A 26,420-nucleotide genomic window follows, 5' to 3' on the forward strand; every position below is an offset into this window, starting at 1 on the left:
AGACATAAAACCACTCAGAAATCCTCCTATTTTAGGATGAAAAAGGGTGACTGTTACCTAAAGGTGACTAGTTTACATATTGTGACTATCGTTATATTATCTAACACGTTCCACATGTTGATAATCCGAATTGATAATCCAAATTCGCACTTGTTTCTATTTGATTTACTTCATAAGGAAATTGCAAATTGAAGATGAGCTCTCTCTCACCCTGTGCGCCTGGTCCACGGCCATGAGGATCTGGAAGGCCAGCCAGCGCTTCTCCACGCCGTTCAGGAAGGGCCGCGTGCTGATGCGGTCGTACAGGTTGTCGCGCACGTACTGCCGGAACAAGATGGCCGCCTTCTCCGTCAGCGAGGTCTTCTGGAAGGGCAGGCAGTTCTGGCAGGAGTGCAGTCTGATCTTCAGCTCCTCCAGCTCCTGCTTGTAGCTGCTGAGCGGTAACGAGGGGTCGTGGATGGCGAAGACTTTGACCACCACCAGCCCCTCGCGGTGTTTGGCACGGGCCACCTTGAAGCGGGGGGGTAAATCACAAGTTTCATCACGATATACGATATTATATCGCTTCTCTGGACAACGATACGATATTTGCTGATATCAAAGTCTGCCATGATACGACCAATTCAGGGGTCTGTGACCGATATGAGACAATATGATATGCTCATTAAACACAATCAGTTACATTTATATTAACTCACAAGATGCAATTAAAATATGATTTGACAATTTTATTTCTGAGCTCTTCCAGATGTTTAAATGAAAAACAATCTATTCTTTTTAATAAAAAATTTAATTCCTGTTGTTCACTATAAAGTGACCATTTCTCATGTTTAAGTGCAAAAAAAAATCAACTTAAAGAGCCCTTGATGGCCTTTAATTATGAATATAAGCCATGCACATCTATGCGTCTTCACCCTGGATTTACAAGCTGTATCTTAGATATATCAATGTTGTCCCTTTGGATTAGGGGTGTCAAAAATAATCGATTATAAGATGCATCGCGATGCGGACCTGCACGATTCTGCATCGATTCACAAATGTCAAAAATCGATTATAAAAATAATAATAATAATAATAATAATAATAATAATAATAATAATAATAATCAAATAAAATATAATGGAAGTACATGCAGTTGTTTATTTTAATTATGGATCATAATACAATGCCATTCTAAATGCACTTTTATTGTAAAAGTAGCCACACAGTGAGAAAAAAGAAAGTGAGAAAAAATAAATCATGTATTGGGGAAAAAAAGTGATGCATCGATTTAAGATGCATCAATAATCGTATCGAATCGTGAGGCCAGTGAAGATTCACAGCCCTACTTTGGATGATATTGGATGGTCGATGGTTGAAGCGAGACATGGACGAGACATCATCCCTACCTTGAAGAAGCGTGTGCTGCCGAGGCTCTTGTCGTACTCGTGGTCGTGGATGTCAGAGAAGTAGCTGTCCACAGAGAGGATCTGAGAGAGGGCGATGCCTGCCAGCTGGTTACCCATGATGCTTCAGCACACGTCTGAGAATAGAGACTACATTACCCATGATGCTTCAGCACACGTCTGAGAATAGAGACTACATTACCCATGATGCTTCAGCACACGTCTGAGAATAGAGACTACATTACCCATGATGCTTCAGCACACGTCTGAGAGTAGAGACTACATTACCCATGATGCTTCAGCACACGTCTGAGAATAGAGACTATATTACCCATGATGCTTCAGCACACATCTGAGAATAGAGACTATATTACCCATGATGCTTCAGCACACGTCTGAGAATAGAGACTACATTACCCATGATGCTTCAGCACACGTCTGAGAATAGAGACTACATTACCCATGATGCTTCAGCACACGTCTGAGAATAGAGACTACATTACCCATGATGCTTCAGCACACGTCTGAGAATAGAGACTACATTACCCATGATGCTTCAGCACACGTCTGAGAATAGAGACTATATTACCCATGATGCTTCAGCACACGTCTGAGAATAGAGACTACATTACCCATGATGCTTCAGCACACGTCTGAGAATAGAGACTATATTACCCATGATGCTTCAGCACACGTCTGAGAATAGAGACTACATTACCCATGATGCTTCAGCACACGTCTGAGAATAGAGACTACATTACCCATGATGCTTCGGCACACGTCTGAGAATAGAGACTACATTACCCATGATGCTTCAGCACACGTCTGAGAATAGAGACTACATTACCCATGATGCTTCAGCACACGTCTGAGAATAGAGACTACATTACCCATGATGCTTCAGCACACGTCTGAGAATAGAGACTACATTACCCATGATGCTTCAGCACACGTCTGAATAGAGACTACATTACCCATGATGCTTCAGCACACATCTGAGAATAGAGACTACATTACCCATGATGCTTCAGCACACGTCTGAGAATAGAGACTCTTTAGGTTTAGGCAGATCATTTAACTTCTGCTGACTGTGACTGACTGTCTACTTGACTTCAGGGATTAATTATCAGGACCTAACCTGGAAGGGTCTTGGGCATTTCCAGACCCTTTATCACAACATTGCCAGTTAGGAGATGGGCATCACTTTTGACATCAACTAAACAACATCTTTAGCTAAATAAGTTCATATTTACTTACAGTTAATCAAACAACAATAGATATATATATTCCTTCACTCGCCTTGCCCTGCACATCAGAGGAGATTTAGAAGTGGATACTCGATGCCGAAATCTATGCCAGTGAAATGAATCTTGCTGCAACTCGAGTAATAACCTGTAAAGTGATACGATTTGACCTAATATGTGTTGAACAGACTCAGGATCAGCTGTAAAGTGATACAATTTGACCTAATATGTGTTTAACAGACTCAGGATCAGCTGCAGTGGAGGGAAAAGCCCTATTATCAAAACAAGTGTGATCAAAATAAAAGGGTTTCCTTCTCTGTTTTACAGCTGCACAATATATCAACATGTACATGAAAAAATATCTAAAATATATAGTTAATATTAAATAAAAATGGTGCAGGTTTTCCTCTCCTATTAAACAAAATACACAGCTGTGCAAACGATAAAAATGTAAATGGAACAAAAAATGACAAAATAACAACTGACCAAATACCTTGATAATGATTTTGAGACAACTAGCTTGATTCCTAAGGTGGAGACTCTGGAGAAACTACCTTTTCCCCTTAACTCACCCTTGTCCTCCTACTTATACTCCCACCCACTTACTGTATATAGCCTCATCCCGATGACATCGCAATTGCTCGAGTGACATCACTAATGACATCACAATTGCTCGAGTGACATCAGTGATGACATCACTGTTGACATCAAACAATTGCTCAAGTGACATCACTTCTGTCACAAATCCTAACTGACCACCACCACCACCACCACAGACAGACACCAGTTAGCCAATTTTAAGTTATAAGTTAAGTTATCCTTTATTGATCCCCGTGGGGAAACTAAGATATTGTAGCACTATTGGTGCTTTCACAAAATATTGATACGAGATTGTTGATCAATAATCATCAGTAATGTGGATATAATGACTAAATGGGAAAAGGCAAACAGAACAGCTAAAACAGTCTGGTAAGTTCAGATCACTTCCCTGTAATGCAGCCTGTAAAACCTAATCTGATCTCATATGACGATATTGATATAATATTGATATATATTGCTCAACCCTATGGACAAAGTGAAACAATGCAGGTTGCAGATACAAGCTGAGATAGGCGGACAGGCTGCCCACTGATGCTCCGCTTTGGTTGAAGTGATGAAACTAATGATTTTATATGCTCATTTTTTGTGTGTTAATGTTCCATCTGCAAATACTACTGGTCCTTTTTGGGTGAACTGTGCAAAAGTAGTCTTAACATGTCACTGTTTACTGTTTAAAAAAGATGGAGGCATACATTAAGAGTAGGGATGCACCGATATGAAAATTTTGGCCGATGCCGATAACCGATATTAACATTGCTGTTATGGCCGATAACCGATATTTACCGATGTCGATATGATCTGTATAAAACCACATTTTTATGATCATCACATTTTGTACATACTGAAAAACACATGTTAACACTGAATTTGAAAAAGTTATGCATTTCTTTATTTGCAAAGCCTTTGGAAAAGCCCATAAATCATAGATTTACTGCATGATTTCATATCAATGTGAAGAATTTGGCTGATAATGATAACCGATATTAACATTGTAACATCTGACCGATACCGATTTGACCGATATGTTAAAAAATGACCAACATCGGCCGATACCGATATGATTGCCGATATATCGTGCATCCCTAATTAAGAGTATACTTCTCCAGGCACCACTACACCATTGTTCATCCAAAATAAAGGACAGGTGTCATGCCGAGTTTTGCACCCCCACCATATGTTGGGGCTGTTTTAACTTAAAAACAGGGATGCAAATGTCGGCAGGTAAAAATCGCCGAGATTTGCACCCCTCTCCATAAAGCCAGGAGAGATCCCCGGGTCTCGAGGTCATCTGTACCCGGATTTTAACCACCAAAGTCGGCTTCCATGAGCCAGAAGAGAGCCCCCAAGCATGAAAGTCACCTCCACGCGGATCTAATGCATCAAAGTCGGTCTGCATGAGCCAGGACAGACCCCCTGGCTTGGACATCACGTCTACCCAGACAATTATATCATGTTTAAACAGTTAAGTTTCCGTATAAATCATTACAATATGCTCCCGGAAGGTGGGGATGCAAAACTCGGCATGACACCGGCTCAAACGTTATCGCAATGAGTGGTGACGTCACTGCCTGACTGGAGCTGAGTCACATGACTTGCTGCACTACAACAGCTCTGTGACAGCGCTACTTTAGCATGTAGCTAACTGTTCACTCTGATGTTATAACGTTAGCAAACCATTAATGAGTAAGTTTAGATGCGATGTTTACCAGTCAGGTGACGCTGTGGTGACCGGGACTCCTGCGCCTGCGCTGTGGTGTTTATGTTGCTGTTGCTCTCTCTGTCTCCAGGCGGTCTGTGTTCAGGCTGAGCTCGCCTGTCTGTCCGCTAGCTTCATGTCTTCTTCTCTCTGGGTGAAGAAGCTACACAGCCGCCATTCTGTCCACAGCTGTTCACTCGCATCGAGTTATGCTGTGGTAGAAAAGCCACAGTGTGACTGGTAAAGCAAAGTAACGTTAGCGGTCTCTACGCTGTCTCTGCTTTGCTGCTGTTGGTTGGTTTCCAGCTGTTGTTGTTATTCCGAGTCAGGGGTCAGAGTACAGACAGCGCCCCTACTGGGCAACGGGAGTTAAAACAAAGCTGTGTGTTTTTCTTCTTCTTCTTTTGAGTTTAATGGCGGTTGGCAAACAGCTTTTTGTGCATTACCACCACCTACTGGAGGTTGATGTCTTCTTCATAGTGGAATCTTACAGTGATTGATTGATTGAAAAGTTTATTTCTATAGGGACAGATACATAAACATAGAGCATTCACATTGTTATATATCCTAACAATTTATAGCCTAAGCTAGTTTGCAATGTTTGTCCCTAGATGTTATAAGGCAAATATAAAAACAGGGTACAGAATACAGCTGTTAGGTTACACAAAATATAAAACATAAAACAAATATAGGCCTACATCTGTTTTTGTAGGCTACATCTGTACTACACGATATGTAGTAAAAATACATTATTGTGTTAATGTAATACATTAATGACATCAAGGATAACAACATAAGATTAGCAACTTAAAATGGAGAGTTTTATCAGGGACTGACTAGTCTCCTTCATCAGCTTATTTCTATCAGTGTTCAAACTACTGGTGAGGGGGAAGTAGGCTACTTCATAGCTTAACTACGAAAATAGTGTCCGCTGTTTATCTCCCTTTCTGCTGCAGCATGTTGAAGAAATAAATGTTCAGTTTGAACAACACCCGTTCTGATCATTATAGAGCAAGATTCATTCATTCATTCATTCATTCATTTTTATTTGTTCCTGTCATGAAAATGCACAATTATACAATATACATTTGGTTACACAATACATCACAATACATGTTTGAAATCAATGCTTTTCATGACTGAAAAGGAGCAGAAAGAAGAATATAATTCTTATTTTTTTTATCTGCCCCTTACTTGAACACAAAGAATCTTAAATGGTCTGTCATTTACAGATACCTACACCATCAACACCGTGATTACAACAACATAAACAAAAATAACCTATAAAAGAAAAAAAAACAAGCTTAAATCAAATAAAGCTAACATCCAATTAAGTTTCAAGTGCATAATCTCTAATTTGTCTCTCTTTATACATGTTTTTAAACTGAAAAATATTTGTACAACCCTATAGGTCCTTCTGTTGAGAATTCCAAAGTTTTACACCAGCAACAGAAATACACATTTGTTTTAAAGTGGTCCGAGTAGCTTGATGATCGCTTCCGCTACACAACACTGTATTTACGTAGGCTTTGTTACATATTTGATTGAGAGGGATCTCACACTTGTACTGATGTCCAGCATGACTGGTGACGAGGGAAACATGAGTTTGTTTACTGCGTCGCGCCATGCACCGGGTCCGCCTGGTGCGCGGGGTTCTGGAGGGGGGTCTCGGCCGGAGGTGTGGGACCCGGGCAAGGCGGGTGGGGGTTGGGTGGTGGTGGGGGGGGGGCTACCCTGGGTGTCTGCCCAGCGGAGGGGCACTTGGCCTGGGTGGTGGCAGCCTGGAGGTTGGGGTGGCTGGCCTGGGTCTCTGGGCCAAGCAGGGTGGCTTTTGGCCTGGGTGGTGGCGGCCTGGGTGTCTGTGCCCAGCAGACACCTGCTCTCCCCTCCTCTCTCCTCCCTTCCTCTCCCCTCCTCTCCTCTCCCCTCCCCTCCTCTCCTCTCCTCTCCTCTCCCCTCCCCCCCCCCTCCTCTCCTCTCCCCTCCCCTCCTCTCCTCTCCTCTCCTCTCCCCTCCCCTCCTCTCCTCTCCTCTCCTCTCCCCTCCCCTCCTCTCCCCTCCCCTGTCCTCTCCTCTCCCCTCCCCTCCCCTCCTCTCCTCCCCTCCAGGCAAAATGCAGAATGTGGATCACACTCGGATCACACCCATTTTCTAACTCGGCCTTCATTTTGATGTCATGTACACACCTGTAAAGTTTCGTGACTGCATCTTTGATGATTGTGTTCGCAGAATCTGTCCACAGACAGACAGACAGACAGACAGACAGACAGACAGACAGACAGAGAAAGAACCTGGCCAAAGTACTCAAAACAGTTTCTGTGGTTCCTGCTACAACAGTAGGTGTCTCCAGGACCACTGCCTTCATGACACAAACACGCACTCACAAGGTGAAAACTTGCCCTGACTGCACGTTACCGACAAATTGCTATTTTTATTATTCTATCTTATTTCTATTCCATTGTGTTTCACTGTTTGCTTTATTTTACTACATACTTTAAAAGTACTTGTTTGCCTGTCTACTTCATTATGTACCTACTGTTTTTACTTGCACTATGTGCAAAAACGGGGAATATAGAACCCGGGGAACATAGAACCCGGGGAACATAGACATGATCCCCTTCTAGTCATGATCATCTGTTATATGTTGGTAAACAAAGGGCAGTTTATAATGGGACCCTATGGAGCAGCATTGTCTCACGCTAGCAGGCTGTCCTTTTGACTAAATTCACTTGTGACAGTTCACACAACTTGAACACGAGTCACGACATATATATTGAGCTACTTCTGCTCTCACTCCGTGTTGTGAACAACGCTAAGTTACCGGAAGTAAACCGGAAGTCCCCGGACGCCGTCCGTGGCCATATATTGACCCAAAAACAGTACACATGTAGATAATTATGAATCTACATATTTATTGCAGTATTAGATATACTCACTATCTAATATTCACCTCGCTCATAAAAAAAATATATAACGTTTTATTTCCCTCTTCTTCATGTGGATATTTACTGTCAATGATGTGGATACAGCAGGTGGGGCGGCGCCCTGGCGCCCTCTAGTGGCCGGCCGCTACTGACGCTAACGTTAACCTGCTTGCGAGGCTGCTGCGTTCTCGCAAGATCGGCGAGACCAAACATGTGACAGTGAGGGAGGGGCAGGGGGCGGGGCACGTCCTATGTCACGTGCAGAGGGTCGTGTGAGTGCATGTCTGCGCGCGCCATCGAAAACGAGTCTCATAAAAGCGCCAAAGCGGACATCTTGTCTGAAGACAAAGATTCATTTTGCCTGAAACGAAACGTGAGGATAACCCCTAAAACTCAACCCTCTAAACCAAGTTTCTGTTTCTATGAGCTGAAAACGCATGTTTGGTTGTAGCTTGGTTAGCTTGTTCTGTTGTGTGTGGGAAAAAAACTGGACTGGCCCATTCAGTTGTGAAAAACAGGGGTAAATGTAACTTTGAACATATTGCAAACTAATTTCACTCAATAATGGTCGGGTCAATTCTATCCTTGCAAAATATGGGAAGACAATCTAAATGACCTATATAACTGCACTCCAAAGATAATGCAAATAAGGTTGCTTAAAAGTTGGTAGGGACAATTGGACACCCTGAAATGTTGGTAGGGTCAGGACCCCACCAACCCTACCCAAATCGACGCGCCTGTGTGGAGCGTTTGGACACCTAGCCAGGGAATGTCGAGAGGCTGTCGGGGACCGGAGGACAGTGGGAGAAGAGAGACGTGCAGGCGGCGGGCAGGTGAGACTCTGTTGGACTTGCCGTTCGCCTGAGCACTTAGCCAGAGTGCACTGAGACTTTGGGGAATGGAGGAGACACACAGCCGGAGCAACAGGCAGAGGAACAGCGGAGCAGTGGAGCAGCCTGAGCAACAGGCAGCGGAGCAGCGGAGCAGTGCAGAGCCGGTTATTCAGGTCAGGAGAGTGTGGGCTGTGTGTCCAGATGGACGGGTGTTGCTAACGCCGGAGGAGCATAGCTGCTCTGCACTCCCCACGGTAGAGGACATCATCATCAGCGACGAGACCATCAGGAGAGCGGGGATCGTGTTGAACAACCAGAGGGAAGAGAGAGACATCATCTGCAACGCTGTTACAGTCGGGAGAGCGGCGCTCGTGTCTCCAGGGGAGCGAGAGGGGTTAGTGCCGGAGGAGCCGGCCCAGCCTAGCTGCTCCACACCCCCCACGGTGGAGATCGAGGCCGGTTGTGTTCCCACTGCTGTCCTGAACACGCCGCCCCCTGGGGGAGCGGGACGGGAGGACGAGCGAGTGCAAGAGCTGGAGGACGACGACAGGGTCATCTGGGATGTCCCTGTCGTGAGTGGATACGCAGACAGGAGGAGGACGCGGATATCGGTCCGGTGTTTGCGGGGGTAGCGGCCGGACGCCGGGCCCCTGTGGAGGAGATTCACAAGTGTTCCGGTGCCACGAAGGGACTGTGGAACATGTTTTCGGACCTGCGTCTGGATGAGGGGATTTTGAAGAGAAAGGGGCACGGAAGCGCGGGGTTCCAGTGGCTTGTACCTAGTTGCCTGCGAGAATTGGCACTGAGGGCGGCGCATGAGGGCCCTGGATCCAGTCATTTTGGGCCTGAAGAGACACTCAGCCGCATCCGTAGAGTTTACTACTGGGGCAAGCATAAGGAGGACGTGCGGAGATACTGCAGGGCGTGTGATGACTGTGGGGCACAGGGGGGGGACCGAAAAGAGTCACCCTGGAGAGGACTAACCCCACTGGGGGTTGAGAGGGACTCGAGTGCTTCAGGTGGGACAGAAGCTTTGAAAAGGGGGATGGAAATGGTGGTTTAAATTAATGTGTAAAGAAAAAAGGAATAAGGTAAATGTTGGGGTATGGTTGAAAATGTAAATGTGACGGAGTCGAATGTTAATTGAAAATATGGGTGATGTGAAGTAACTAAATGATGGTGGTGGTGGAACGAAGATTAAGTGGTGTGTTGAAAAAAGAAGGGACTAATTGTTGGGGATTTTTGGATTGTTAATTGTTGGGGAATTGAAATGTTGTGGGGAATAGAATTTGATGTGGTGACGGGGAAAAAAGATGTTGAGGAAAAAGTGTTGGTGTGTTTTGGTACAGGGGGATATGTGTGGGTTGTGGGTGCCAGCGTGGGAGCTGGCTTTTTGTTTGGGGGAGGAGTATGTAGCGACCCAGGGTTTTACATGTAATGTGGTGTTTCAGTGTTTAGCTAGGAACTGATGTGTGGGGGTTGTTCCTGGGGGGAACGGTGTGTAAGTGGCACTTCCTGTCTCGTGGTGAGGTCAGTCTGGATATGTGAGAGAGCTGGCTGGTCGTGTGTGGAGCTAGCAGCGTAGCTACCGCTGGGAGCTATGAGAATGAGCCAAGAATAAAAGCCTGTATCAACTATAAGTCTCCGGTTCCTGGACGAATACCAGAAACGTTACAGTATTCTTCAGATGTGTATTGTATTTTCAATATATGTATTGTATTTCCAATATGTGTATTGTATTTCCAATATGTTTATTGTATTTCAATGTGTGCATAGTATTTCAATGTGTGTATTGTATTTGATTTAGGCACGATCCACCCTCCATAGCACCGCCTTATTCCGGTCTTATTCCAACACACATGTAAAAAATAAAATATAGGAACTTCTTTCAAGGCACAATTGAAAAAACTCAGTTTAGCCTAGGCTTTTGTTGTCAATTGTTTCTTGGGAGAGTTGTATTTATTTTGCACCATATATCAAACTGTACAGGCTGAGGAGGCGGAGCAAACTGTTGAAAGTGAAAGTAAATTGTGTCAGTTCAGAGAGCCAGTCAGACCGACTCCATTTGACATTGAGAGAGCAGAGCAGCAGGAGGGAGAAGCAGGGTGAGTGTTATTACATTATTATTCCTATCATTATTTTATTCAGGGATGAAACTAGTCACCTTTAGGTACATTTAGGTGAGGTAAAAGTCACCTTTAGGTACATTTAGGTGAGGTAAAAAGTCACCTTCTCGCACTTGTGTAATGATTTGAGTGTTTTTTTGTGTCTCTGCCCGGGCTGGTATCTGTCACCTTTTTCCACTGAGTTTATGTCCCTGTTGTTTATTGTAAAAGCCTCGGTCTTAAGTTCTCCTGCGTTCACCTGCCTATTTTCCTCTCTCTCAACGCTCATAGAAGAGATGTAACAGTGAGATAATGACATCAGTAAAACGAGAGAAGTTGATGTGGGCGTGGCCCTGTCTACTTCACAGAAGCCCGACATGACGCAGTTTATTAAACCGTTAAATTAACCCAGTTTCATTCCATCTGTGTGTCTGAGACTCTGCCAGATGAGCGTCTTTCAGTCACATGACTCCTCATAAAGAGAGAAACGGCTGGTTGACTTTCTGCAGGCAGATCAGGACTTCAGAGCGGGGTGGGAAACTAATCTGCTTCATATTATATTAGGCCTACAGAGGGCCTACTACTGTACATGCGTCGACTTGCCTACAGAGTCTGACTGGTCCGTGTGTGTTGTGTCATCCGCCTGTCGTCTCTGACTGAGGGCGGAGGCGGAGTTCTCATAAACCAGCAGTTTCACTGAAATCTGTGGATACCGTGGGTGACCACTGAGGGGCGCTGATGCACCTGTTCTACAGATTTCAGCACCTGACTGACAGTATCCACCCGACACACTACAGCCAGCTGAGGATCTGCTTGAAAATGCAATTCTCATTGAAGACAAGTGTTGATAAAAAAAACAATAATGTGTGTGTGTGTGTGTGTGTGTGTGTGTGTGTGTGTGTGTGTGTGTGTGTGTGTGTGTGTGTGTGTGTGTGTGTGTGTGTGTGTGTGTGTGTGTGTGTGTGTGTCGCATTGAAATAGCACGGTGGACAGTAAGAGCGGTGCGGTGGGGGTTGGTGGCCAGACGTTTGCCGGAGTTCGATTCCCAGCGTTTCTAAACCGTGAGTCGCATAACAAAACACACACATGACCAAACCATTTCCCTAACCTGAACCAAGTTGTTTTAATTGCCTAAATATAACCGTTTACCCCCCCCCCCCAGGACCTCCAGTATAACTGGTTTACCTCTGAGACTGACTGAAGTGTACAAGTGAGAAAATAACTCAAGCTTATTTGTATAGCACCTTTCACAGATACAAGATCACAAAGTCCAGAACATGTGGAAGGAGGAGGAGGAAGAAGATGGCAGAGCAGAGTCTCCAGTACCCAGCTGTCTGTCTATGAAGAGTGACTGGTCTAAAGAGAATCCTCCACTCTTCTTCAGTAATGAACCTGGACCTTCAGACACAAGGTAAGAGGACTGTTATACTGTAACGAAGAAATGTTATTTGATAACCTACACGATTGCACTGAAAACTACAGAGACAAGGAGTGACCATAGGGAAGAAAAACACGTTTTATGGAGGACAAGATATACAGTATATTTCACTTCCTGGATGTAGGTCACACCTGCCGTCAGTTTGGCTGGATTCATGCACACAGAAGACATTTTATTCCCTAAATATTTAGTTTTTCGTTCCTCCTAATTCATAATGTGTGCACACAAACTAATTATAGAATTAAAACTTCACATCAATTATCCCAAAAAGCAGAGTCGTTGTGTTTGATCACCTCTGAAAACATGTTGCCTTTTCTTTTGATTTACAGAGGTCAGTACCACAGGCAGAGAGCAGAGTCTCCAGTACCCAGCTGTCTGTCTATAAAGACTGACCGGTCTAAAGACAATCCTCCATCCTTCAGTAATGAACCTGGACCTTCAGACACAAGGTAAGAGGACTGTTATACTGTAATGAAGAAATGTTATTTGATAACCTACACGATTGCACTGAAAACTACAGAGACAAGGAGTGACCATAGGGAAGAAAAACACGTTTTATGGAGGACAAGATATACGGTACAGTATATTTCACTTCCTGGATGTAGGTCAGACCTGCCGTCAGTTTGGCTGGATTCATGCACACAGAAGACATTTTATTCCCTAAATATTTAGTTTTTCGTTCCTCCTAATTCATAATGTGTGCACACAAACTAATTATAGAATTAAAACTTCACATCAATTATCCCAAAAACCAGAGTCGTTGTGTTTGATCACCTCTGAAAACATGTTGCCTTTTCTTTTGATTTACAGAGGTCAGTACCACAGGCAGAGAGCAGAGTCTCCAGTACCCAGCTGTCTGTCTATGAAGACTGACTGGTCTAAAGACAATCCTCCACGCTTCAGTAATGAACCTGGACCTTCAGACACAAGGTAAGAGGACTGTTATACTGTAAGAAATGTTATTTGATAACCTACACGATTGCACTGAAAACTACAGAGACGAGGAGTGACCATAGGGAAGAAAAACACGTTTTATGGAGGACAAGATATACAGTATATTTCACTTCCTGGATGTAGGTCAGACCTGCCGTCAGTTTGGCTGGATTCATGCACACAGAAGACATTTTATTCCCTAAATATTTAGTTTTTCGTTCCTCCTAATTCATAATGTGTGCACACAAACTAATTATAGAATTAAAACTTCACATCAATTATCCCAAAAACCAGAGTCGTTGTGTTTGATCACCTCTGAAAACATGTTGCCTTTTCTTTTGATTTACAGAGGTCAGGACCACAGGCAGAGAGCAGAGTCTCCAGTACCCAGCTGTCTGTCTATGAAGACTGACTGGTCTAAAGACAATCCTCCACGCTTCAGTAATGAACCTGGACCTTCAGACACAAGGTAAGAGGACTGTTATACTGTAAGAAATGTTATTTGATAACCTACACGATTGCACTGAAAACTACAGAGACAAGGAGTGACCATAGGGAAGAAAAACACGTTTTATGGAGGACAAGATATACAGTATATTTCACTTCCTGGATGTAGGTCAGACCTGCCGTCAGTTTGGCTGGATTCATGCACACAGAAGACATTTTATTCCCTAAATATTTAGTTTTTCGTTCCTCCTAATTCATAATGTGTGCACACAAACTAATTATAGAATTAAAACTTCACATCAATTATCCCAAAAACCAGAGTCGTTGTGTTTGATCACCTCTGAAAACATGTTGCCTTTTCTTTTGATTTACAGAGGTCAGGACCACAGGCAGAGAGCAGAGTCTCCAGTACCCAGCTGTCTGTCTATGAAGACTGACTGGTCTAAAGACAATCCTCCACGCTTCAGTAATGAACCTGGACCTTCAGACACAAGGTAAGAGGACTGTTATACTGTAAGAAATGTTATTTGATAACCTACACGATTGCACTGAAAACTACAGAGACAAGGAGTGACCATAAGGAAGAAAAACACGTTTTATGGAGGACAAGATATACAGTATATTTCACTTCCTGGATGTAGGTCAGACCTGCCGTCAGTTTGGCTGGATTCATGCACACAGAAGACATTTTATTCCCTAAATATTTAGTTTTTCGTTCCTCCTAATTCATAATGTGTGCACACAAACTAATTATAGAATTAAAACTTCACATCAATTATCCCAAAAACCAGAGTCGTTGTGTTTGATCACCTCTGAAAACATGTTGCCTTTTCTTTTGATTTACAGAGGTCAGGACCACAGGCAGAGAGCAGAGTCTCCAGTACCCAGCTGTCTGTCTATGAAGACTGACTGGTCTAAAGACAATCCTCCACGCTTCAGTAATGAACCTGGACCTTCAGACACAAGGTAAGAGGACTGTTATACTGTAAGAAATGTTATTTGATAACCTACACGATTGCACTGAAAACTACAGAGACAAGGAGTGACTAGGGATGCAACGATTATAAATTTTGATGTACGATTATAGTCTGAGAAAAAACCACGATTATCACGGTTTCACGATTATTGTTATGGACGTATAAAAATCACATGAGCATTCTCTAAATAGAGGTTTTATTGTATTTCCCCCACAATCTTAACAGTTGCTGCCTTCCGGAATACTAATGCACGATATGGATTTTTACAGCCGATAGTATAGGCCTACGCTAACCGATAAATATTCTCCTGGCCAATAACCGATACGTTAAACATACTATTGTTACTTTTTTCACATTTTTGTATTTAAAAAAATAAGTTCTTAACCTGTATTTTATGCACACCTGGGATTAAAAAAAGAAGAAAGGGCAGATGTAGTGAGCAAAGATGGATGATTTAATATTCCATGGCTCTGACCTAATCAAATCTAACTGACATCACTATTGTGAACATAAAACAAACAACATTTCTGATATAATATATATATATATATAATACAAAAAATATTTTATTATTATTTTATAGAAGCGAAAGCCTATAGCTGCTTAGTCTGCAGAAAAAAACACAAAAGGCATAGTAACTTAGACTCTTATTGGCATGTTACTGGCAACTAAATGTGCCGTCTGAAATGAATTTTGCATTGGGGTCAGTTCTATTGAAGTGATGATGGGGCAGGCATGGAAAGCCTCACTATAAGGCTTATAGTCTTATAGTGAGTCTTATGGCTTATAGTATAAGCCATCATGTGTCGTTTCACTTTTTACTGGAAAATGCTCCCTCTGGATTAAAGAAAGGACACTCTGTGGTGTTGACTGGTGTTTGTTATGTAAATGTGCGCATTTGTTTTCCTTGTCTCAGTCAGATCATGACTGCCAAGCAGCTAGCTACGTTAGCTTCACGTTATTAGGCCTACATGTAACGTTAGCGGGTTGCTTTTGGAGTTGACACAAACCCTTGATGTTTCTTTTCGTGTAAAGCATGCGGTTCTCTATGGTTTAGGCCAGCGCTGGGAGCATGAAGTGCTTTAAATGCGGGGATGTTTGGTCACAACGAGCTTGAGGAACTATGTACGCTAGGCTATGGCCAGCTAGCTAACATTAGCCACAACAGCTAACGTTAACGTCAATGACTGTATGTTAACGCTAAACAAATCCGCTGCCTCTTCCCCACGTTTGGTTTAACGTAACACCAGCTCAGACTTTCCCCTAATCTCAGAAACCTTGCGGGACATGTATTGCAACATTTATGTTGGGCATCCATGGCTAGGCTACAGACTGGCTACTACTGGGAGACATGGCAGCTGCCTGTGTTTGGTGCCTCCGCTAAATAGTCCGTGCGGAAACGAAGCGAGAGAGACAGGTTCCTCTCCTTCCAGCGCCGTCTGCGCCGCATGGGAGTTTAAACTGACGGACTGTTGTGAAACAAAACACTCGGTGTAGCGGAGCCTCTGCGGTTATATAACCGTGACGTTTTAAATCGCGGTTAATAGTCAAACCGGTTAACCCCTGCATCCCTAGGAGTGACCATAGGGAAGAAAAACACGTTTTATGGAGGACAAGATATACAGTATATTTCACTTCCTGGATGTAGGTCAGACCTGCCGTCAGTTTGGCTGGATTCATGCACACAGAAGACATTTTATTCCCTAAATATTTAGTTTTTCGTTCCTCCTAATTCATAATGTGTGCACACAAACTAATTATAGAATTAAAACTTCACATCAATTATCCCAAAAACCAGAGTCGTTGTGTTTGATCACCTCTGAAAACATGTTGCCTTTTCTTTTGATTTACAGAGGTCAGGACCACAGGCAGAGAGCAGAGTCTCCAGTACCCAGCTGTCTGTCTATGAAGACTGACTGGTCTAAAGACAATCCTCCACGCTTCAGTAATGAACCTGGACCTTCAGACACAAGGTAAGAGGACTGTTATACTGTAAGAAATGTTATTTGATAACCTACACGATTGCACTGAAAACTACAGAGACAAGGAGTGACCATAGGGAAGAAAAACACGTTTTATGGAGGACAAGATATACAGTATATTTCACTTCCTGGATGTAGGTCAGACCTGCCGTCAGTTTGGCTGGATTCATGCACACAGAAGACATTTTATTCCCTAAATATTTAGTTTTTCGTTCCTCCTAATTCATAATGTGTGCACACAAACTAATTATAGAATTAAAACTTCACATCAATTATCCCAAAAACCAGAGTCGTTGTGTTTGATCACCTCTGAAAACATGTTGCCTTTTCTTTTGATTTACAGAGGTCAGGACCACAGGCAGAGAGCAGAGTCTCCAGTACCCAGCTGTCTGTCTATGAAGACTGACTGGTCTAAAGACAATCCTCCACGCTTCAGTAATGAACCTGGACCTTCAGACACAAGGTAAGAGGACTGTTATACTGTAAGAAATGTTATTTGATAACCTACACGATTGCACTGAAAACTACAGAGACAAGGAGTGACCATAGGGAAGAAAAACACGTTTTATGGAGGACAAGATATACAGTATATTTCACTTCCTGGATGTAGGTCAGACCTGCCGTCAGTTTGGCTGGATTCATGCACACAGAAGACATTTTATTCCCTAAATATTTAGTTTTTCGTTCCTCCTAATTCATAATGTGTGCACACAAACTAATTATAGAATTAAAACTTCACATCAATTATCCCAAAAACCAGAGTCGTTGTGTTTGATCACCTCTGAAAACATGTTGCCTTTTCTTTTGATTTACAGAGGTCAGGACCACAGGCAGAGAGCAGAGTCTCCAGTACCCAGCTGTCTGTCTATGAAGACTGACTGGTCTAAAGACAATCCTCCACGCTTCAGTATTGAACCTGGACCTTCAGACACAAGGTAAGAGGACTGTTATACTGTAAGAAATGTTATTTGATAACCTACACGATTGCACTGAAAACTACAGAGACAAGGAGTGACCATAGGGAAGAAAAACACGTTTTATGGAGGACAAGATATACAGTATATTTCACTTCCTGGATGTAGGTCAGACCTGCCGTCAGTTTGGCTGGATTCATGCACACAGAAGACATTTTATTCCCTAAATATTTAGTTTTTCGTTCCTCCTAATTCATAATGTGTGCACACAAACTAATTATAGAATTAAAACTTCACATCAATTATCCCAAAAACCAGAGTCGTTGTGTTTGATCACCTCTGAAAACATGTTGCCTTTTCTTTTGATTTACAGAGGTCAGGACCACAGGCAGAGAGCAGAGTCTCCAGTACCCAGCTGTCTGTCTATGAAGACTGACTGGTCTAAAGACAATCCTCCACGCTTCAGTAATGAACCTGGACCTTCAGACACAAGGTAAGAGGACTGTTATACTGTAAGAAATGTTATTTGATAACCTACACAATTGCACTGAAAACTACAGAGACAAGGAGTGACCATAGGGAAGAAAAACACGTTTTATGGAGGACAAGATATACAGTATATTTCACTTCCTGGATGTAGGTCAGACCTGCCGTCAGTTTGGCTGGATTCATGCACACAGAAGACATTTTATTCCCTAAATATTTAGTTTTTCGTTCCTCCTAATTCATAATGTGTGCACACAAACTAATTATAGAATTAAAACTTCACATCAATTATCCCAAAAACCAGAGTCGTTGTGTTTGATCACCTCTGAAAACATGTTGCCTTTTCTTTTGATTTACAGAGGTCAGGACCACAGGCAGAGAGCAGAGTCTCCAGTACCCAGCTGTCTGTCTATGAAGACTGACTGGTCTAAAGACAATCCTCCACGCTTCAGTAATGAACCTGGACCTTCAGACACAAGGTAAGAGGACTGTTATACTGTAAGAAATGTTATTTGATAACCTACACGATTGCACTGAAAACTACAGAGACAAGGAGTGACCATAGGGAAGAAAAACACGTTTTATGGAGGACAAGATATACAGTATATTTCACTTCCTGGATGTAGGTCAGACCTGCCGTCAGTTTGGCTGGATTCATGCACACAGAAGACATTTTATTCCCTAAATATTTAGTTTTTCGTTCCTCCTAATTCATAATGTGTGCACACAAACTAATTATAGAATTAAAACTTCACATCAATTATCCCAAAAACCAGAGTCGTTGTGTTTGATCACCTCTGAAAACATGTTGCCTTTTCTTTTGATTTACAGAGGTCAGTACCACAGGCAGAGAGCAGAGTCTCCAGTACCCAGCTGTCTGTCTATGAAGACTGACTGGTCTAAAGACAATCCTCCACGCTTCAGTAATGAACCTGGACCTTCAGACACAAGGTAAGAGGACTGTTATACTGTAATGAGGAAATGTTATTTGATAACCTACACGATTGCACTGAAAACTACAGAGACAAGGAGTGACCATAGGGAAGAAAAACACGTTTTATGGAGGAAAAGATATACAGTATATTTCACTTCCTGGATGTAGGTCAGACCTGCCATCAGTTTGGCTCGATTCATGCACACAGAAGACATTTTATTCCCTAAATATTTAGTTTTTCGTTCCTCCTAATTCATAATGTGTGGACACAAACTAATTATAGAATTAAAACTTCACATCAATTATCCCAAAAGCAGAGTCGTTGTGTTTGATCACCTCTGAAAACATGTTGCCTTTTCTTTTGATTTACAGAGGTCAGTACCACAGGCAGAGAGCAGAGTCTCCAGTACCCAGCTGTCTGTCTATGAAGACTGACTGGTCTAAAGATCATCCTCCACACTTCAGTAATGAACCTGGACCTTCAGACACAAGGTAATAGAACTGTTATCCCATAAGCCAACCTGATGGAATACGGTTCAATGAGATTGTATTCATGAAATCAAGTTAGTAGTAAAGATATGATGGAATACTGGAAAGAGAAAAATACAAGCTCATTGCTATTTGAGTAGAAAAAAACAATAAGATAACAATAAAATGAGATAAGTTTAAATTATCTCTGTAGATTTGGATCAATTGAGCAACAAATAATTTCAAGATATATAAAACTAAATAAAATATAAGCTACAGTGGGTGGAATTAAATATAACACAACTGACAATTGCAAACACAACAAGCATTTAATGTGTGATAAGCTGGAAACTGTTTGTCTCTATGAAACCAAATATCAAAGCCTAAAACAGCTTATTGGTTACTTAAAACAATACCTCCTTAGTCTCATCACATCATTATTAGCTCTCACATTTTTTCCACACAGTGTTAAGATACATTTATCAGTCAAATCCTACATACTGAGGTCATCATAGTTATAAACTTTGGGATCAATAGATATAACGAGAAACAGTCAATTAGGAAAGGGGGGGGGGACTTAAACGACGGTCAATCAACCGGAAAGCCTCTCCTGAGTCAAACAAGTCATCACTCATGTGAATGTGAGTTTGGATCAACACATACAGATGATGAAAACCAGCTTGGTAAAATGTGTAGAAATGTCTGCAACAGATGACAGACTGACCTGTTCTACCACTAGAACATAACAAGGCCAAGAAACATGAATGAAAAGTATGTACAATATGAAATTATAAATACATACAGTATAAAAACAAAGGAAAACATATAAACACTAGAGGGCACTCTGTAGAATGCATACCTCCGCCAACCTTTCTACAGAGTTTTGTGATGTTACGTGAATCCATTTGAAATGTAGGTGCCTTTTTGCGATTGGCCAAACCCCCTTTTTGCCAGTGGGCGTGCAAAGTACATGTACATGCATAATCTATGGCAGGGGCGGTTCTAGGCCGTTTTTGGGTGGGCTTTAGCCCACCCAAAAATAGTCTCAGCCCACCCAAAAAAATAGAGGCAAAAAAAAAGTTTTTTTTTCTTTCTTTTTTTCTTTCTCTCCAAATCCATGGTGGTCATTAGTAGCAGTTTCTGACTACACTCAATGCGCTGTGTGCGTGTTTCCCCCCCCCCCCTCTATGTTCTTAGGGTGGGCTGAGACAAACATTTAGGGGGGTTCAGCCCACCCGAAAAGTTTCTAGAACCGCGGCTGCGCAGGCGCTCCCTCCTCCATCTATCTGCCTAATCCCACATCACTTCACACAGGTCACACACAGTACAGCAGCGAAGTGGTCCTCCACAGTCCACACAATCGTTCTCCCCACTCATGATCAATGAAACTGTGAGGTGAGCATTGAGCAGTCAGAGTCGTTAGTAGTTACTTAATTAGCGCATATTGATATGCAAATTAGCGCGTAACATTGTTTCGTAGGCTAAACAAAAGAACTTGTGGCTGTGCCTGCCAGACAAACAGGTGGACTGGAGGAAGGTAGGTAGGCTACCATGGCACCAGCCAGCCATGTCATGCTAGCTTGCAGTAAAGTGGGTGTAAATGGATGCAATGATTTTTGAGAAACATATGGGCATAAGTGACAAACATATTTTCAAACGGGTCCCTTGTTATCTGAATGAAATTAAGCCCTTCAGAATCGCAAGTGGCTGCTTTACACAGCCTGTCTGATGTGATGATGATGATAGCTTAACATGCGTGCATGGCATGCTATTCCCTTTTCTTTCCTTCTTTCCCTATTTTTGCACGCTGTGGTGGTGGTAGCCTACCAACTTCCAACCAGTCAGATCTTGTTTTTTCCCACAATAATTTCATAATACCATTTGTAATGCCACCGTTGTAGTGCTGTTGTTCAAAATTAAAGTACATTTTCTCAGATTTATTGGTGTCTTTCTAGTCACACAATTTAATAGTCAGTGTTTCCCATACACTGATCTATTTGTGGTGGTACACCCTACATAGATTTTGACCCCCACAAATACTGCCACATATTAATTTCAACTAGTTGACTGCAAACTCCTGCTTTAGTGCTTACAGTATATTATTATCTTGTCGGAATATTATTCCAGCCAATAAGTTAGGAAGTTCCCTTTTGATATAATTTTACTTTTGTTTTGCCTACAAAGCAAAATGTTACTTTACTTGAAACTCCCTTTAAGTGATTTTGGTATTATTTATGCAAGCATAATTCTACCATATAGAACCTGTATGCAGAATATATATAGTATATATAGGGAAACAATTATTTTTTCATCGCTGTAAAACCACAGAACGGTAAAGAAGATATTGATGTGTGTAGTTCTTCATAGATCTAGTCTCTTCATTTTGATCTCAAAGTGCGCCAGTTTGATCCATTTTTACTTGAAACTGTACAAAATTTTCTTCCGGGGGGGCATGCCCCGGGCCCCCCTAGGGGTTCAGCGGTCCATGACCTTTGGGTGGGCTGAGCCCACCCAAAGCTCTGATGCTAAAACCGCCCCTGATCTATGGTAATAATCTAAACATAAGAAATAATTGAAATAATCGAAACAAATAAAATAGAAATCAACAAATGAAGACAATAGTAGAATATGAGAACAAAACATGAATTTAAAGTCACTAGAACTAATGATAATTTATGTATCAAACATTTGTGTTTCCAGAGGTCAGTACCACAGGCAGAGAGCAGAGTCTCCAGTACCCAGCTGTCTGTCTATGAAGAGTGACTGGTCTAAAGACAATCCTCCATGCTTCAGTAATGAACCTGGACCTTTAGACACAAGGTAAGAGGACTGTTATACTGTAATGAAGAAATGTTATTTGATAACCTACACGATTGCACTGAAAACTACAGAGACAAGGAGTGACCATAGGGAGAAAAAACACGTTTTATGGAGGACAAGATATACAGTATATTTCACTTCCTGGATGTAGGTCAGACCTGCCATCAGTTTGGCTCGATTCATGCACACAGAAGACATTTTATTCCATAAAGTTTTTTGTTTTTCATTCCTCCTAATTCATAATGTGTGCAGACAAACTAATTATACAATTAAAACTTCACATCAATTATCCCAAAAACCAGAGTCGTTGTGTTTGATCACCTCTGAAAACATGTTGCCTTTTCTTTTGATTTACAGAGGTCAGTACCACGAGCAGAGAGCAGAGTCTCCAGTATCCAGCTGTCTGTCTATGAAGAGTGACTGGTCTAAAGACAATCCTCCATGCTTCAGTAATGAACCTGGACCTTCAGACACAAGGTAAGAGAACTGTTATACTGTAATGAAGAAATGTTATTTGATAACCTACACGATTGCACTGAAAACTACAGAGACAAGGAGTGACCATAGGGAGAAAAAACATGTTTTATGGAGGACAAGATATACAGTATATTTCACTTCCTGGATGTAGGTCAGACCTGCCATCAGTTTGGCTCGATTCATGCACACAGAAGACATTTTATTCCATAAAGTTTTTTGTTTTTCATTCCTCCTAATATATAATGTGTGCACACAAACTAATTATACAATTAAAACTTCACATCAATTATCCCAAAAAGCAGAGTCGTTGGTCCCTATCGTTGCATCGGCGCTGTTTCTAGGCCGAACGCCTGGCGCAGCTCAAATCAGTGGGCGTGGACCAGCGCACTTGATATCGTCGTGCTGGCGCTAGACGCAGCCTCAACCATTACAACCACGCCTTTTAAGCGTAAAATTATGCACCGTCATGCTCATTGGATAACTGCAATAAACGAATCGCACGCTTGCCTTTTTAGCTCCAATTCCAGTGATCCCGCAAAACCAGACGAAAGCCAAACGCTCTGCCCCCCCCCCCCCCCCTCCCTTCATCCAGTCTGTCTGTCTGCATTATAGGCTATTATTCCATATTATTATGCTTCTCAAACCAATCTAACTGCAGTTTCAATACTGCAAGCATGTAAATACGCTACACTATAGCAAGATCAAAGTGAAAATAATGTTCTAAACGCATCAGCTAGAAAAATATAGCCTATTAGATTGGTGAAAGTTTGTCCAGAAAGATATCATTTTCTCTCGCCTGCTGCAGGAAGGATCATGCACATAAATATAGCCTACATTATGTAAAGTCATTGCATAAATGTGTTTTTATGGTAAAACTAAATGTGGAGTAGGGCCAAGTTATTGGAGCGGACATCACAGTATAGCAGATGACAGTAGAAGCTTCCGAAGCGCGTTCCGCTGTCACTTATCTAAATCACGTTAAATCGACAAGGGATATTTATAGCCCCAGTAGGACATATATGTTTCAAATAGGGTGGTGTTTTCATTTCGATGTTTTATTTGGTCCAATATTGAAATGTTCTACAATTGGAGGTTGTCTTACCATTACACATTATTTAGATCCTCCCAATATAGGTTTTCGGCTCATTTGGTTGCTATTTAGTAGCGAAATGGAGAAACACAATGCATCTTGGGACATTCACATTACAGTGAAGTTACAGCTTATTTTTTCTATGGGACTCTGAGCGAGGGAGTCAGAGACAGTCGGTATTGTGCCTGTCAGACTGAGGAGAGAGGGAGAGAGGTGACACAGAGAAGGGTGAAAGAGGAGAGAGCCAGAGGGGAGGGAGAGAGCCAGAGGGGAGCGCTCCAAGCAACTGGCCCACACTGAATAGGCCTGCTTTTCAAAGGCGCAAGGCGCTAAATTAACGCCAGGTCAGAAGATAGCAGTACGCCGGTATTTAGCGCCGACACGCCCACTTCGGCCCATTCTGGGACTGCGCCACGCCCATTCGGCCTAAAGCGCATTTGGCAGCCTAAAGCCATATTGATATCGTCCCAAAACAGGCGCAAGGCACGTTTTTTTGCGTTTAAGGCCCGTTTTAGCGCCGAAGGCTTGTGGGAGAATAGGGCCCGTTGTGTTTGATCACCTCTGAAAACATGTTGCCTTTTCTTTTGATTTACAGAGGTCAGTACCACAGGCAGAGAGCAGAGTCTCCAGTACCCAGCTGTCTGTCTATGAAGAGTGACTGGTCTAAAGACAATCCTCCATCCTTCAGTAATGAACCTGGACCTTCAGACACAAGGTAAGAGGACTGTTATACTGTAATGAAGAAATGTTATTTGATAACCTACACGATTGCACTGAAAACTACAGAGACAAGGAGTGACCATAGGGAAGAAAAACACGTTTTATGGAGCACAAGATATACAGTATATTTCACTTCCTGGATGTAGGTCAGACCTGCCGTCAGTTTGGCTGGATTCATGCACACAGAAGACATTTTATTCCCTAAATATTTAGTTTTTCGTTCCTCCTAATTCATAATGTGTGCACACAAACTAATTATAGAATTAAAACTTCACATCAATTATCCCAAAAACCTGAGTCGTTGTGTTTGATCACCTCTGAAAACATGTTGCCTTTTCTTTTGATTTACAGAGGTCAGTACCACAGGCAGAGAGCAGAGTCTCCAGTACCCAGCTGTCTGTCTATGAAGACTGACTGGTCTAAAGACAATCCTCCATCCTTCAGTAATGAACCTGGACCTTCAGACACAAGGTAAGAGGACTGTTATACTGTAATGAAGAAATGTTATTTGATAACCTACACGATTGCACTGAAAACTACAGAGACAAGGAGTGACCATAGGGAAGAAAAACACGTTTTATGGAGGACAAGATATACAGTATATTTCACTTCCTGGATGTAGGTCAGACCTGCCGTCAGTTTGGCTGGATTCATGCACACAGAAGACATTTTATTCACTAAATATTTAGTTTTTCGTTCCTCCTAATTCATAATGTGTGCACACAAACTAATTATAGAATTAAAACTTCACATCAATTATCCCAAAAACCAGAGTCGTTGTGTTTGATCACCTCTGAAAACATGTTTTCGGCCTTTTCTTTTGATTTACAGAGGTCAGTACCACAGGCAGAGAGCAGAGTCTCCAGTACCCAGCTGTCTGTCTATGAAGACTGACCGGTCTAAATCCAATGGCGTGCCGATACTGACGTCATTCACAAATCTGATATCAGACTGACATTGTTGACCCTTAGTCCCGCCCCCGCATAAGACACGCCCACAAGAAATGGTTTAAACACCAAAACCTCCCATCATTGTTGAAAAGCCAATTTTCATTCATATGGTGTTTGTGTTTGACACTGTTTGTGTTTGACATGTAAACACAGACAGTGGTTGATACTGTAGATGTAATGTAATGGAACTCTGCCATTGTATCTACCCTAACTGCTGTGATCAATCTCTGTGCCCTGCTAACACTATCTGTAGTCAGAGGTTATCAAGAATGGTACTTATTTATTTACTAATGACTGCCAGACACTGTCTGTGTTCTGTAACAAATGTGTTGTTACAGTGTTGATGTAATAGGACTGTGTGTTGTTTGTATTGAGCTGGACATTCATTAATGATAATTACATATGAAACAAACCAGAAAAAACTGTTACAATGTTGCATTCATCCATGATCACCACAGTGACATTTATCCATGATGGGTATGCAATGTTGACTCCACTGATTAAACTACAACTATGACAACAGATACATGTGAAAATAAACTTTACATGTGATGGCAGCACCATGCTGTCTGAGCATCTATAAAGATAGTCTGGGCGAAATATTTTAATAGTTTTACAATTTGAACAAAAAATTGTTCAAACTTTTGTTCAATTTTGTTTGTTTGTTAGATCTTCATCTGATCAGGGATAATAAATTGCCTTTATCCCCACAGAATGAGGAAGAGGAGTCTAGGTGTTGTGAAGCAGCAGCTGTCCTGCTGTGCATTGTGTCATTGGGTCCTGAGGGATCCAGTCTCTACCAGCTGTGGACACAGGTTCTGCAGACAGTGCATCACCTCATACTGGGCCCAGTCCGGTTCATCAGGAGACTCTGCCTGTCCCCAGTGTAGAAAAACGTCCAGAACAAGATCTGGACTGCAGACACCCAGTCAAACCAGCACTGCACAATGTAAGACTGGGGTTCTGTCTACTGTTGTCACCATTTCTAAAACCAGGA

The 26,420-nt window shown here is 42.2% G+C and overlaps 3 protein-coding genes across 3 annotated transcripts in view; 2 read left to right on the forward strand and 1 right to left on the reverse strand.

Moving 5' to 3' along the window:
• The window catches only part of LOC310800015 (phosphoinositide 3-kinase regulatory subunit 4-like), a gene marked incomplete at its 5' end in the record, with an annotated part of 36,768 nt that extends 35,263 nt beyond the window's left edge, over positions 1 to 1,505 (reverse strand). Inside the window, 2 exons of the mRNA XM_083662614.1 lie at positions 211 to 510; positions 1,389 to 1,505. Of these exons, the coding sequence (XP_083518740.1) occupies positions 211 to 510; positions 1,389 to 1,505 (417 nt within the window). The remainder of the gene's footprint in view (positions 1 to 210; positions 511 to 1,388) is intronic.
• Positions 1,506 to 12,064: 10,559 nt separating this feature from the next.
• The window catches only part of LOC310799945 (NACHT, LRR and PYD domains-containing protein 3-like), a gene marked incomplete at its 5' end in the record, with an annotated part of 38,569 nt that continues 24,213 nt past the window's right edge, over positions 12,065 to 26,420 (forward strand). The window contains 3 exons of the mRNA XM_083662554.1: positions 12,065 to 12,198; positions 18,324 to 18,443; positions 26,137 to 26,351. Coding sequence (XP_083518680.1) covers positions 12,065 to 12,198; positions 18,324 to 18,443; positions 26,137 to 26,351 — 469 coding nt within the window. The remainder of the gene's footprint in view (positions 12,199 to 18,323; positions 18,444 to 26,136; positions 26,352 to 26,420) is intronic.
• Positions 18,848 to 25,428, forward strand: LOC310800219 (uncharacterized protein; the record flags this gene model as incomplete). Its single annotated transcript, XM_083662804.1, has 7 exons — positions 18,848 to 18,915; positions 19,271 to 19,390; positions 22,067 to 22,186; positions 22,544 to 22,663; positions 24,349 to 24,468; positions 24,825 to 24,944; positions 25,305 to 25,428. 7 exons carry the CDS (start codon positions 18,848 to 18,850, stop codon positions 25,426 to 25,428), a joined length of 792 nt encoding a protein of 263 aa, XP_083518930.1.

This window comes from Poromitra crassiceps (assembly GCF_964638095.1).
Source record: "Poromitra crassiceps genome assembly, chromosome: 29".
NCBI classification, from domain to species: Eukaryota; Metazoa; Chordata; class Actinopteri; order Beryciformes; family Melamphaidae; genus Poromitra; species Poromitra crassiceps.